Source organism: Megalops cyprinoides, chromosome 25, assembly GCF_013368585.1.
Source record: "Megalops cyprinoides isolate fMegCyp1 chromosome 25, fMegCyp1.pri, whole genome shotgun sequence".
Lineage (NCBI taxonomy): Eukaryota > Metazoa > Chordata > Actinopteri > Elopiformes > Megalopidae > Megalops > Megalops cyprinoides.
This window is the reverse complement of record NC_050607.1, coordinates 15,943,991-15,956,333: the sequence shown is the minus strand read 5'-3', so window position 1 is coordinate 15,956,333 and position 12,343 is coordinate 15,943,991. Positions and strand designations below refer to the sequence as shown.

Below are 12,343 nucleotides of genomic sequence, written 5' to 3'. Positions count from 1 at the left end.
GAGCTTGCTAGGCTGCAACTTCATATTAGATTGACATTTGAGCCTCCTGAAAATGGAAACTTGCATGTGTAGCAGCCATGGGTGACCCTAAAGATGGTTTGCAGCTGTTGTTGGTTGGTGCATGTTGACGTGTGACTGTGTTTTTTAATCATCTGAAAATGTGACTTACCTTCCCACTAGGCGTGTGAGACCATTCCTATAATCGAGGAACCATGTGACAAGCTGCAGTTACACCAACCCTATGCCCCGTACCAGGGCTACCCCCCCCACTGGGTATAAACCAAACACCCCCAACCACCCTCTCTTCATCACTCCCCACAATATTGGAAAGAAATCTGCTCTTTGTCACTCCCACCACTATCCTTACCATATAACTTTCAGTAATACCCTCTCTTTTTACCCTTTTAATCCCTTCTCTCAAAAAGACTCTGTATCTCTGCAAAACAGCTAACTAGCTAAGATGAGTTCTTGATTCATAGATCTGAGATACAGCTTGTTGGAGGGGGGTCGTCCGTCAAACCGAAAAACAGTCTCACGAATGGAGAGATAATCACTCGACCCCCGAAAGTGATCATCTCAGATTTCCCATTCGATGAGAGATTTAGATTGGAGGGGGGAACGGGTCGTTTTCTCTAATGGCCCTGACCTGTTTCTGTAAATGGCAGGACATTCTCTTGCGCTGAGGGCAGAGATCGTAGAGGGTATATCTGTCAGTCTCCACCTCCTCCCTCCCTCCCTCTCTCCCCGATCCCTCTGTTCGCTCGTTCCTTTCCGCTCCTCCGCCCCGTCCCTCACCCCTTCGTCTGTCACCCACTCCTATCGGTGTGTCACCACTCTGTGTCACGATGTCCCTCGCGCCTTAACCCACAGAGCCCAACTGGCACGTAACGCTCTCACTATGTTAATGCACTGGCCGCCACAGCGGAGCGCTCTCCGTTAGTTGGGAATCTGCCATCTCTAAAGATATCTGATGAGTCATGTTAAGGAGCTTCGGTTTCCCCTTGTGAAAGGGCAGGCGCAGTTCACTGGCTTCGCCTCTAGGCCTGAGCCTCATAGGTTTTGACTGTGTGCCACTTCAGAAAGTAAAAGCAAAATTTACTATGACGTTATGATCTTTGTACTTACATAAACTGTGTCTAATTTGTGAGAGCTGCTGTGTGCATGTCGTAATGCATACTGCCATTATCTGAGGGGAAATCTGTACCTCCTGTCAGTATTTAACAGATAACTAATCAGCTGTTGTCCTTGTTTTCCTGGTGCATCACTGTACTGTTTAGTTTTTGTGGTTTCTTCTTGTAGGTGTTTTTCTTGTACAGTGTTTTCTGTAATTGCATGCATGGTTTCAGTGTCCCTAACCGTCCAGCTCTCTTTCAGCTCTTCTGCCTCTTGTGAGTCGGGCCTACACAGCCTGGACTCTCGCCTGTCCTCCCCACCCAGAGCGGGTGCCTCTGCTCAGGCCCTGACGTGTCTTCTTTTCCCCACTCCTCCTGGCTCTGTCTCTGATGAAAGGCAGTAAGGCCATGCAGTGACTGTGTAATTCCCTCTGTCTGTTCTCAGGCCACCGAGGAGCCCGTTGTCCCTGTCGATGGCATGGAGCCCATGCTACGCCCATTCAACCTGGTCATCCCCTTCACTGTGCAGAAAGGCGAGATCACAGGTGAGACAGAGGTCCCACCATGAGCCTCTGCTCTGGTAACCAGGGCTACCTATTACAAGCCCCTGCCTTTGTAGCTCGTTACTGTCAACACCAATACAAAGACCTTGCAAAATATTTATGATCTCATTAGGAAGTAGTCAGCTTTTCCCCTGCAATCTGGCTGTGTTAACATTTATTGCATTCATTTGTGGGAGGTTCCACTCGGTTTCTTCACAGTTATCTGCATCCGTAATTAATGTGGTGTGTGAAAGCAGTCGTGTTTCCAATTAATTTTGTTTTCCATTTTTGTACATGAGGGTTTCTTTGCTCAAGCACTCTCCTCAGAACACAGTGCAGGGCACTGTTGATCGTGACGCACTTGTGTGATTGGCAGGTGAGGTTCGCATGCCATCGGGCAAGACGGCCCGTCCCCACATCACAGACAACAAGGACGGCACAGTGACAGTGAAGTATGCCCCCACGGAGAAGGGGCTGCATGAGATGGACATCAAGTACGACGGCAACCACATTCCAGGTATGGACCCATAATGCCTTGCAACCGAGAGATTTTACAAATAGTTTTAATGGACAGAAATGCAGCATTGGCAGAAGGATATTGGTGGGACACAACTGATGGTGGTGTGTCTGTGACTGGATAGCCATGGCACAAGCTTAAAATTGTAGTTTGGAGCCAGGTACTCTAACACAACTGAAAGGATGACATGATGTATGATGTGTCTAATGTTTTGTTCTGCTAGTGTTTAATGGATTAGGGCATGCTCTAAACTCCTGAACTGAGACTTGTTGGAAAAGTCCTGTAATGTTCTGTGTGACCATGCTCTCCACAGGAAGTCCCCTGCAGTTCTATGTGGATGCCATCAACAGTGGTCACGTGACTGCTTATGGGCCTGGCTTGAGCCATGGCATGGTCAATAAGCCTGCCTCCTTCACCATTGTCACCAAGGATGCCGGAGAAGGTACTATTTTGCTTACATTAGTATAAGAAAGGTCCTAACCCAACATCTGAGCCAATGAAAGTACTATATACAGTGTATGTGTTTTCATTCTTCTAGCTACAGTACGTTTAACAGGTTCTGCAGAGTATTGCTATGACAGTATGGATACGTCTTAGTGTCCAAAGTGAATTTTGGCTTTTGTGGTCACCTTGTCACCTTCTGCACCACCCAGGTGGGCTGTCTCTGGCCGTGGAGGGTCCCTCCAAGGCGGAGATCACCTGCAAGGACAACAAAGATGGCACCTGCACCGTGTCCTACCTGCCTACCGCGCCCGGCGACTACAACATCATCGTCAAGTTCGACGACAAGCACATCCCTGGGAGCCCCTTCACTGCCAAGATCACAGGTACGCACTCCCCAAAATCTAGAACCAGTTGTACTGGACCTCATGATTGGCAATAAGGAAAGAGTTGTATGTGTACATCAGTCTAATGACAGACATACCATCAAAGTAGTTCTGTGTCATTGTTTAGTCCACCAGCTAAATGGATCATCACATTATTAATGACTGATTAAAGTAGTCGTGGTCCCCATATTGGGTAGGGTCCAGGTCATGAACTGAATAGCAGATGTTGTGTGTCTTCATTTACTAATGATTGCTCCATCACACGGAATGCACACATGTCCTCTCCACAGGCGACGACTCCATGAGGACATCACAGCTCAATGTTGGCACGGCAACGGACGTCTCTCTGAAGATCACAGAGACGGACCTGAGCTCGCTGACGGCCAGCATCAGAGCACCGTCGGGCAACGAGGAGCCCTGCCTGCTGAAGAGGCTGCCCAATCGGCACATCGGTGAGCAACTTGCCAGGCCTGGAAGCCACAGTGCAACACGATGGCTCCCAAACAGTGGGCCACTAGTTTATGACCAATTAAAGAAGAACATGTCTTAGTTCAGGGTGTGGTTATGTTGTCCGCCAGTGTTAGCTCTAACTCCCCTTTGCCAAGGGCCTGTTTCAGAGAGTGATTATAGTCTATACAGAAATTCCCCTGAATTGACACTGGGTTGCAAGGTACTGCCACATATCTGGATCTGTGAAGCTTTGGTAAACATACAGAGGAAGCCAAGGCAGAGAGGCAAAGCAAGAAATGGTCCATTTAAATTTATTATATTTATTTTTCATGTTCTGTCCAGTTCAATTGAGAAAGCTTACAGTTACAGCACAGGCATAAACAAGCATCTGGACGATAAACACGAAACAAGGCAGGATGAATGCATACAGAAAGAGTTTATATATCCCCGAGCGGACATGATTAGTCTGAGCTGCGCTCAGGAAATTGCTTAACTTGTATCTGTTATCAATCACGTTTTTTAAGGTCATTGCTGAGGTAGAATGTGTTTTTTTTTTACCATTGCAACAGTATTTTTCCATATTTGGCATTGTTCTGCAGAGTGACACGTGCAAAATTTGAAGCGATACAGGAACTTTAACATAGCTCCACCCCTGTCCCTCCAATAACCCCGCCCTTTCACATCTCCTCATCCAATCCAGGAATCTCGTTCACACCAAAGGAGGTGGGTGAGCATGTGGTGAGCGTCAAGAAGAGTGGGAAGCACGTGACCAATAGCCCGTTCAAGATTATGGTGGGCCAATCAGAGATTGGGGATGCCAGCAAGGTCAAGGTTTACGGAAAGGGCCTGGTGGAGGGACACACCTTCGAAGTGGCTGAGTTTATTGTGGACACCAGGAATGCAGGTGAGGACCAGCATAGAGACCCCAATGCTGCCAACATCGTACAGAGGCTGAATGGACAACACCACTTAATGGAAAAGAACCAGAATTCAAAATAATAGTATCATGTATGGAGAAATTGTGTTTAAAATCACGAACAGAAAGTCAGTACGTAAACTCAAACCCTGTTCTAACTCTCGCCCAGGTTACGGAGGTCTAGGATTGTCGATTGAGGGTCCGAGTAAAGTGGATATAAACTGTGAGGATGTGGAGGACGGGACGTGCAAGGTGACCTACTGCCCCACTGAGCCGGGCACCTACATCATCAACATCAAGTTCGCTGACCAGCACGTCCCAGGTGAGCTTGGTGCCACCCGCTGGCTTGGATGTGGCATTACGCCTCTCAACAGGGGAATTCTGGCCAATGCTGAGTGAAGCCCCTCCCATTCTGGGGTATACAGCAGTGTGATAGGTTAAATAAGGTATTTCTTAACATCCACTGTACAAACAGACTGATCTTGTCAGTTTTATCCTCAGTAGAAGAGCTGAACAGCTGTCTATTCCCTCCTGGGCATGCACAACAGTCACAGGGTCTCACTGGTGGTTGATTTTCGGTCCACAGGAAGTCCCTTCACAGTGAAGGTGACTGGAGAAGGAAGGATGAAGGAGAGCATCACTAGGAAGAGGCAGGCTCCGTCCATCGCCACCGTGGGGAGCACCTGCGACCTCAACCTCAAAATCCCAGGTGAGAATCGCAGCGCGGTCAAATGCGGTCAAAATTCCAGGGCAAGAACCAAAGCACCGGGTGGTTGCAGTGTAGCCTGCACAGTCAATGGTGATGGCATGCAACACGGGTGGCACGGTCAAAACCCTAGGTGACCATTGCAGCTTGATGAGGTTGAAACCTGGTCAACGCACTGTGTGGACGGAAAAGGATCTACACGGTCACCCAGAAAAGACCCCACAGCTGTAGCAACACCCACCCCCCACGTTTTTTTTCCACCTCCTCTAGCCTGTCACTCATTCCCACTTCTCTCCACTGTGACTCACTTTGCCTCTACCTCAGTTATTCCCATAAGCCCCTGCTCCTTGTGGTCCCCGCCCCCTATTATTTTCTGTGAATTAATCTGAGCATGCCTCACTTCCCTTCCTCACGGTCCTGTCAGACCCACGTCTTTCCCCTGACTCTCAGCTCAGGAACTTTGTTACCTGAAGAGTCATTCCTCCTGAAGTCAGATTATGAGATCAGATGGGTGACTGGTGCATTGTGGGATACTCATTTGGCTATTTAGTAGAGATATCCACAGCACAGCAAAAAAAAAACAGTGAGGTTCAGCTAATAGAGATGTGTTTCCTTTGCATGTCCCACTCGCACGGCCCTCAGCTCGGCCCACGCCAAAGGCTCTCCTTCCCCCTCCTCTCTCCGAAGGCCTTTTTTTCATCACTCCCTCTGTTCTTCCTCCTCCTCCTCCTCCTCCTCCCTCCGTGTCTCCCTCAGGGAACTGGTTTCAGATGGTGTCGGCGCAGGAGCGGCTGACGCGGACGTTCACGCGCAGCAGCCACACGTACACGCGCACCGAGCGCACGGAGATCAGCAAGACGCGCGGCGGCGAGACCAAGCGCGAGGTGCGCGTGGAGGAGAGCACCCGCGTCGGGGGCGACCCCTTCCGCGACGTCTTCGGCGGCTTCCTGGGCCGCGAGAGCCTGGCCGGCTTCAGCGGGATGCCGCCCCGGCCCGAGGGTGCGTGAGAGAGGCCGCCCCCCTGGTGGCCGGCGTGAGAATAACGGGCCCCCCCGCCCCGTGGGGCTAGAGAGCAGGGGTTGGCTGGCTAACTCCTGCCTGTGCCTGCAATGCTGTGTGTGCAGCTGGTGGACGGGTGGCTCAAACGTAGTTCCATTGTTTTACATCCTGGCATTTTTGAAGGCTTTTGGTGTGCGTCCTTGCATGTTTCACTGTGTGTGTGTGTAAGTGTGTGTGCGTGTGCTCTCTGGCACTGGGTCAACTGCTCCCTGAGCTCTGGGGAGAGAAGAAAAGCCCCAAGTTACCTCATGTCTGAGAATTTACCACCAAGCACTTAAAAGCACTGTAAACAAACCAAGCGTCTGGCTACATTTGGCTGCTAGATGCTCACCTCATAAGTCACTGCAAGTTCACATGGTGTGGTCTTCTGTGTGTGCGCGCAATGCACTCTGGGACTTCAAACCCGGGTCACAGAAAGCAGGCGCTCTCTTCCTGTTTTTTGTCTCATTCATGTTGTTTTCAGTTGATGCACGTCAATATAGACAACTACCGTACTACCATTGCATTCTGAATCGCCTCAGTAACTGTCCATCTGTATAACTGAGTGAATGTAAACTGTAAGCTTTGTAAATCATCCTCATTACAGTTGTGTGCCGAGCATGTTAACAGTAACATAGTTAATCTGTAGTGGTTTGATAATATAGCGTAATCTTGAAAGATGGTTTGGGTAGGAACTCTGTGTGATTGGTGGGACCTTCTGACACCGCACCGCTCTGCCCCCCCCCCCTCAGGTGAGACAGGCACCCAGGAGATGACGGCGCAGGTGACCAGCCCGGGGGGCAAGACGGAGGACGCGGAGATCATCGAGGGGGAGGACAGCACCTACAGCGTGCGTTTCGTGCCACAGGAAATGGGCCCCCACACCGTCAATGTGAAATACCGGGGCCAGCACGTGCCCGGGAGCCCCTTCCAGTTCACTGTGGGGCCCCTGGGAGAGGGCGGGGCCCACAAAGTCCGGGCTGGGGGCACTGGCCTGGACAGGGGCGTGGCAGGAGTGCCAGGTGAGTGCCAAATGATGGATGACCCCTGTCCTGTTTTACTGATCACATGAGCCAGCTGGAAGGCCTAGGCAGAGCCAGGTGTGACCCCTCTCTCTCTCTCTCTCTCTCTCTCTCTCAGCGGAGTTTAGCATTTGGACTCGTGAGGCAGGTGCAGGGGGGCTCTCCATCGCCGTGGAGGGGCCCAGCAAGGCGGAGATCTCCTTTGAGGACAGGAAGGATGGCTCATGCGGAGTCTCATACGTAGTCCAGGAACCAGGTGAGTGTTGTACCTGTACAACTCTGCAATAACACACCCAAGATCAGTGATAACAGCATAGCATTCTGCCTGTAGAATATACACACCTGAGGTATTTTACATAATGCCATACATCCTACCGATAAAATGTTACACACCTAAGGCTATTCCTGAGTGAGAGAGAGAGCACAGGTAACAGTGTTTCTCTGACGGCGTTTCTCCAGGCGATTATGAGGTGTCAATCAAGTTCAATGACGAGCACATCCCTGACAGCCCGTTCGTTGTCCCGATCGCCACCCTGTCAGACGACGCCCGACGGCTAACGGTCACCAGCCTCCAGGTGCGTGCTGTGATACCTGACTCCTCCATATGGGCACATACACACACACACACACACACACACACACACACACACACACATACACACACACGCACAGTCTATGCCAAACTGCTGCTCCTGGCAAAGCACTCCTCAGGAGACGACCTCAATGGGATGCAACACCCAAAAGGCACATCTGCCAAGTATGTAACCCCATATTTATAGCTTTACTTGCTCTGGGAAACCTTATATTTATAGCTTAATTTGTCCATTAACTGGCAGCTGAAGGTGCGATCCTTCTCCAGGATCGTAACTCCTGTCACTCGGAGATGATTGCAGGGATTAGCTGTGTCTTTACTGATCGCAGAGCTGTTACTCTATACTTCGTGACTCTGTTCTCTGGGTCTAAGGGGAGCTGGCCTGCTTCTCTGTGATTGACCGCAGCTGACAAATAGAGAGGCTGTACACACAGACATACACACACACACACACACACGCACACACACAAAAACAGACACACACACATGCACACACACACCTGTTCCCCTCATAAATCCAACAGGTAGCATCATCTCTCAGAAATACAGCCCCCTCATCTGCACACTCCTTATTAAAAGAGTTCTCTTACTTTTCTGTTTCTTTCCTCATCAAAAGGGTAAAAATCTCTCCTTCACTCAATAAAATCTCATTTAAAGCAACTGATTCTCTCATTAGCTTTCTCCTAGCTCCTCTCCCTCTTTTCCTCTCCTCTAGTCTGCCTCTCAAATGTATATTGTTTTCTGTGCCGTAGATTGTATTGCTCTGTGGTAATGTGCAGTCTGCTGTTTTGCCATGATTGATTAACCGTGAAAACACAGCCAATAACCTGTCTCCATCTCGGTGGTTCCAGGAGACAGGTCTGAAGGTGAATCAGGAGGCCTCCTTTGCTGTGCAGCTGAACGGCGCGCGGGGCGTGATTGACGCCAAGGTGCACACGCCCTCCGGGGTCGTTGAGGAGTGCTACGTCACCGAGCTGGACAGCGGTAAGCCACCGCAAGCGCAAGGCACTCTGGGAAATGGAGGAGAATGAGGAGGATCAATTGTAGCTCCTGTAACCAATGTTTCTTTTATCCAGACATTTCTTCCAAATATTCTGAGAGAAAAGTGTGGGATTGGTTTTTACCATAGATATTGGAGATGCACAGATTGTACTGTACATGTGACCCTAATGTTTATTTATAGTTTATAGTTTCTACATTACATTACATTATTGTCATATTGTCTTTTCCAAAATGACTTACATAGGTTAGAATTTTATCCATTTACACAACTGAGTTTTTACAGGGGCAAGTGTGGGTTAAATACCTTGCCCTATGGTACAACAATATTGCCTAAGCGCAAAATCAAACCAACAATCTTTTGGTTTTGAGTCCTGCTTAATATGCCTATACCACACTGCTGTTACACACAGGAAAGGGTGCACTGTTAACATTTTACACATACATAGCTTACACTGACTCCACAGAGATTTAATATAAATGACATAGGTCTGCGCATGTGTGTGCACAGCATTTCCTGTCTGACAGAGCCAATGACTCCTCCCCTTCCTGTCTGCAGACAAACATGCCATCCGCTTCATCCCGAGGGAGAATGGCGTCCATTCCATTGACGTCAAGTTCAACGGCAGCCACATCCCCGGGAGCCCCTTCAAGATCCGTGTCGGGGAGCCGGGACAGGCCGGGGATCCGGGCATGGTATCCGCCTTTGGGCCCGGGCTGGAGGGAGGCACCACAGGTATGACTCCTCTGACAGGGCTCCAGCGCCCCCTGCTGCCAAGGATGGTTAATGCCAAGACAAAGCTTTAATTCTGTCTCAAATCTCTCATTGCATGAGCTGCTAAACATCAAACACTCCTGATTAAAAGGCTTAAAATATTGCCCTTGTTATTATTATATTCCTCAAGCAGGCAATGGAGTAAGGTTGTTTTTTTTTTTGCTCTCTGTCGCCTCCTGCAGGTGTTCCCTCAGAGTTCATCGTGAACACCTGCAACGCCGGTTCAGGGGCGCTGTCCGTCACCATCGACGGGCCCTCTAAGGTGAAGATGGACTGCAGCGAGTGCCCCGAGGGGTACAAGGTCACGTACACGCCCATGGCCCCCGGGAACTATCTTATCTCCATCAAGTACGGCGGCCCCCAGCACATCGTGGGCAGTCCTTTCAAAGCCAAAGTCACAGGTGAGAGACGTCCTGTCTTTATTCCTGCTCAGGGGTTAGGGCTTGTTCTGAACGCCGGATATCCCAGACAGACTTTTAACATGTTAAACAGTGCAGTGTGTGGTGATGGCTGCCATGTCTGATAGAAGGTTTGATTATATGGGAGAGCTCATGTATACAGTAGCACTCATGTCTTGTTATTAGCTGGAGGATGTGTGTGAATGTGTGTGAGCGAGTGTGCTGGCTTATATAGCACAGGCTGTAAACGTGATCACGGCTCACGTGCCGCTCTCCCTGCTCTGTCAGGCGCGCGGCTGTCAGGGGGACACAGCCTGCATGAAACCTCGTCCGTTCTCGTGGAAACGGTCACCAAGACGTCCACGATGGGCGGGGCCTACAGCAGCATGCCCAAGTTCTCGTCGGACGCCAGCAAGGTGGTGTCGGGGGGCGCCGGGCTCTCCAAGGCCTTCGTGGGGCAGAAGAACACGTTCACAGTGGACTGCAGTAAAGCAGGTGAGAGAGGACACACACACACACACACACACACACACACACAACACACACACACACACACACACACACACACACACACACACAACACACACAACACACACAACACACACACACACACCTGAGTTAAAGGTGATAGCACATTTAAATTCAGTCATTTTCTAGGAGAGGACATATTTCACACTCTGCTACACTCTACACTCACACTTTGAAACGGGCACAGGACAGCTTTACACCAATGGTATCAAACTCATTTCCTGGACGCGTGATGTGTGAGATTGGTGTTGTTTTCCTCCAGTGTCTGCTGTTAATTTTGGAGGCAGCCCAATCATTTATTTTGATTTCCATTTTTGGAAGAATGATAGCTTATTGCTACCTGTACACACATTTGCCCTGAAGCACATTTTCTCCTATTATGGATAGTGCATCAGAGCTCATCTACACATGTTATTAATGGACAAATGAAACCGGGGAAATTAGCTGGATCAAAAAGAAGGTCTCACTGCAGTCCTCCAGGTGATGGGTTTGATACACTTGCCCCTCATACAGACATGCAGAGGGTGGTAGCATGCTGTGTTAGCGTAGCGTGATGACAGCGTGCTCTTCTCCTTCCCCAGGCACCAACATGCTGATGGTGGGTGTCCACGGGCCCAAGACCCCCTGCGAGGAGGTGTACGTCAAGCACATGGGCCGCCGGGTGTACAATGTCACCTACACGGTGAAGGAGAAGGGCGACTACATCCTCATCGTCAAGTGGGGGGACGAGAATGTGCCAGGGAGTCCCTTCCGCGTCACCGTGCCCTAAAAAAACGCCTCCTCACCCCACCTTAACCCCCCCACCCCCACCCCAACCCCGCTGTGCCCCCCTAATGGACCTACCCCTGAAACGCACTAAAAAATGCAAAGACTTTTGTCCTTACAGGGGGGAAAAAGACAGAATTTTACCAGTCAAGCAATGTGCCAAATCTCTGTATTAACCTTAGGTCATGCTCTTGGTGACATCATAGCGACAAAGAAGCAGCCGATCTGTGTCACCATGCGACAGCGCCTTTCTTTGGAAAGGTCCCTCCCCCCTCCCAACTAGTTTTTTTTTCCCCTTTGATGGTCATATTTTTATATATATTTTTGATGATAGAATGTGCAATGAGGAAGCAAGTGGTTTAGCTCCGGGTTCGCATTGGCCGTTTTCAGTTTCCGTAATCTAATCCCGTCCACTTCTGATCAAGAGCACACCTGCCTGAAGGACACGATAAACACAAAGTGCCATTATTTTATACGCTGTACTGCGGACATACAGGCCAACACAGGCAAGAAAAAATTAACGTCATATTCATCCAGGTTACCAAGTCACAAGCAGACAGAATGTATTTATTTAGGTATTGTCTTTATGACAGCAAATTTGTCTTATTTTTGATGAGAAAAAAACCAATCAAACTAAAAAAAAAGAAAAAAAACTATGAACATTCTGAAACACTTCCTGTGTGATGTCATAACCTGGGATAAAGGAATGTGATTGGTCGAGCAACTTTTGTACTGAGGAAGAGAGACAGATGTAGCAATGGTTAATTATGTGAATGTTAAAACAAACTTTGCAATGAAACAGCAGTAAAGAGTGACATTTTATAGTGTTTTGTATGTATTAAAATGAAAAGAAAAAATCTAATTGTTTGATATATTAACCTACTGTTTGGTAAGACTTTGCAGACATAATAAAGATTTAACTGCTAACTTGCCAGAAAAAGCACAATGGTTTGTCATGTTTTTATTTAAATGACTAATGCTGTATGTATTACTGTTGCATTGATAAAGATTAATTCACATTTGTCAGAAAGTATACAAGGTCAATGTTTAAACAGCTTGAATGGCTAGAAAATATTTTATGAGCCACCCTGACACCTACTGGTGAAAACTTCCCATCACAACTGGCAGTTCGCAAACTGCACAAAACTGTATATTT

At 48.8% G+C, this 12,343-nt stretch overlaps 1 protein-coding gene across 3 annotated transcripts in view; it reads left to right on the top strand.

Annotated features, from left to right (window-relative positions):
• flncb (filamin C, gamma b (actin binding protein 280)) overlaps positions 1–12,130 on the top strand; it is a 53,601-nt gene extending 41,471 nt beyond the window's left edge. For 2 of the 3 annotated variants that reach the window (XM_036519928.1, XM_036519929.1), the window contains 17 exons: positions 1,558–1,657; positions 2,031–2,171; positions 2,485–2,613; positions 2,825–2,998; positions 3,289–3,450; positions 4,149–4,352; positions 4,534–4,686; positions 4,951–5,073; positions 5,827–6,069; positions 6,861–7,130; positions 7,249–7,386; positions 7,590–7,705; positions 8,574–8,706; positions 9,281–9,457; positions 9,679–9,897; positions 10,183–10,389; positions 11,004–12,130. In XM_036519928.1, coding sequence (XP_036375821.1) covers positions 1,558–1,657; positions 2,031–2,171; positions 2,485–2,613; positions 2,825–2,998; positions 3,289–3,450; positions 4,149–4,352; positions 4,534–4,686; positions 4,951–5,073; positions 5,827–6,069; positions 6,861–7,130; positions 7,249–7,386; positions 7,590–7,705; positions 8,574–8,706; positions 9,281–9,457; positions 9,679–9,897; positions 10,183–10,389; positions 11,004–11,191 — 2,877 coding nt within the window. In that variant the 3' untranslated portion in view covers positions 11,192–12,130. Of the gene's footprint in view, positions 1–180; positions 274–1,557; positions 1,658–2,030; positions 2,172–2,484; positions 2,614–2,824; positions 2,999–3,288; positions 3,451–4,148; positions 4,353–4,533; positions 4,687–4,950; positions 5,074–5,826; positions 6,070–6,860; positions 7,131–7,248; positions 7,387–7,589; positions 7,706–8,573; positions 8,707–9,280; positions 9,458–9,678; positions 9,898–10,182; positions 10,390–11,003 lie in introns of all 3 variants that reach the window. The other variant, XM_036519930.1, reaches the window with a different exon arrangement.
• The last annotated feature ends 213 nt before the right edge of the window (positions 12,131–12,343 follow it).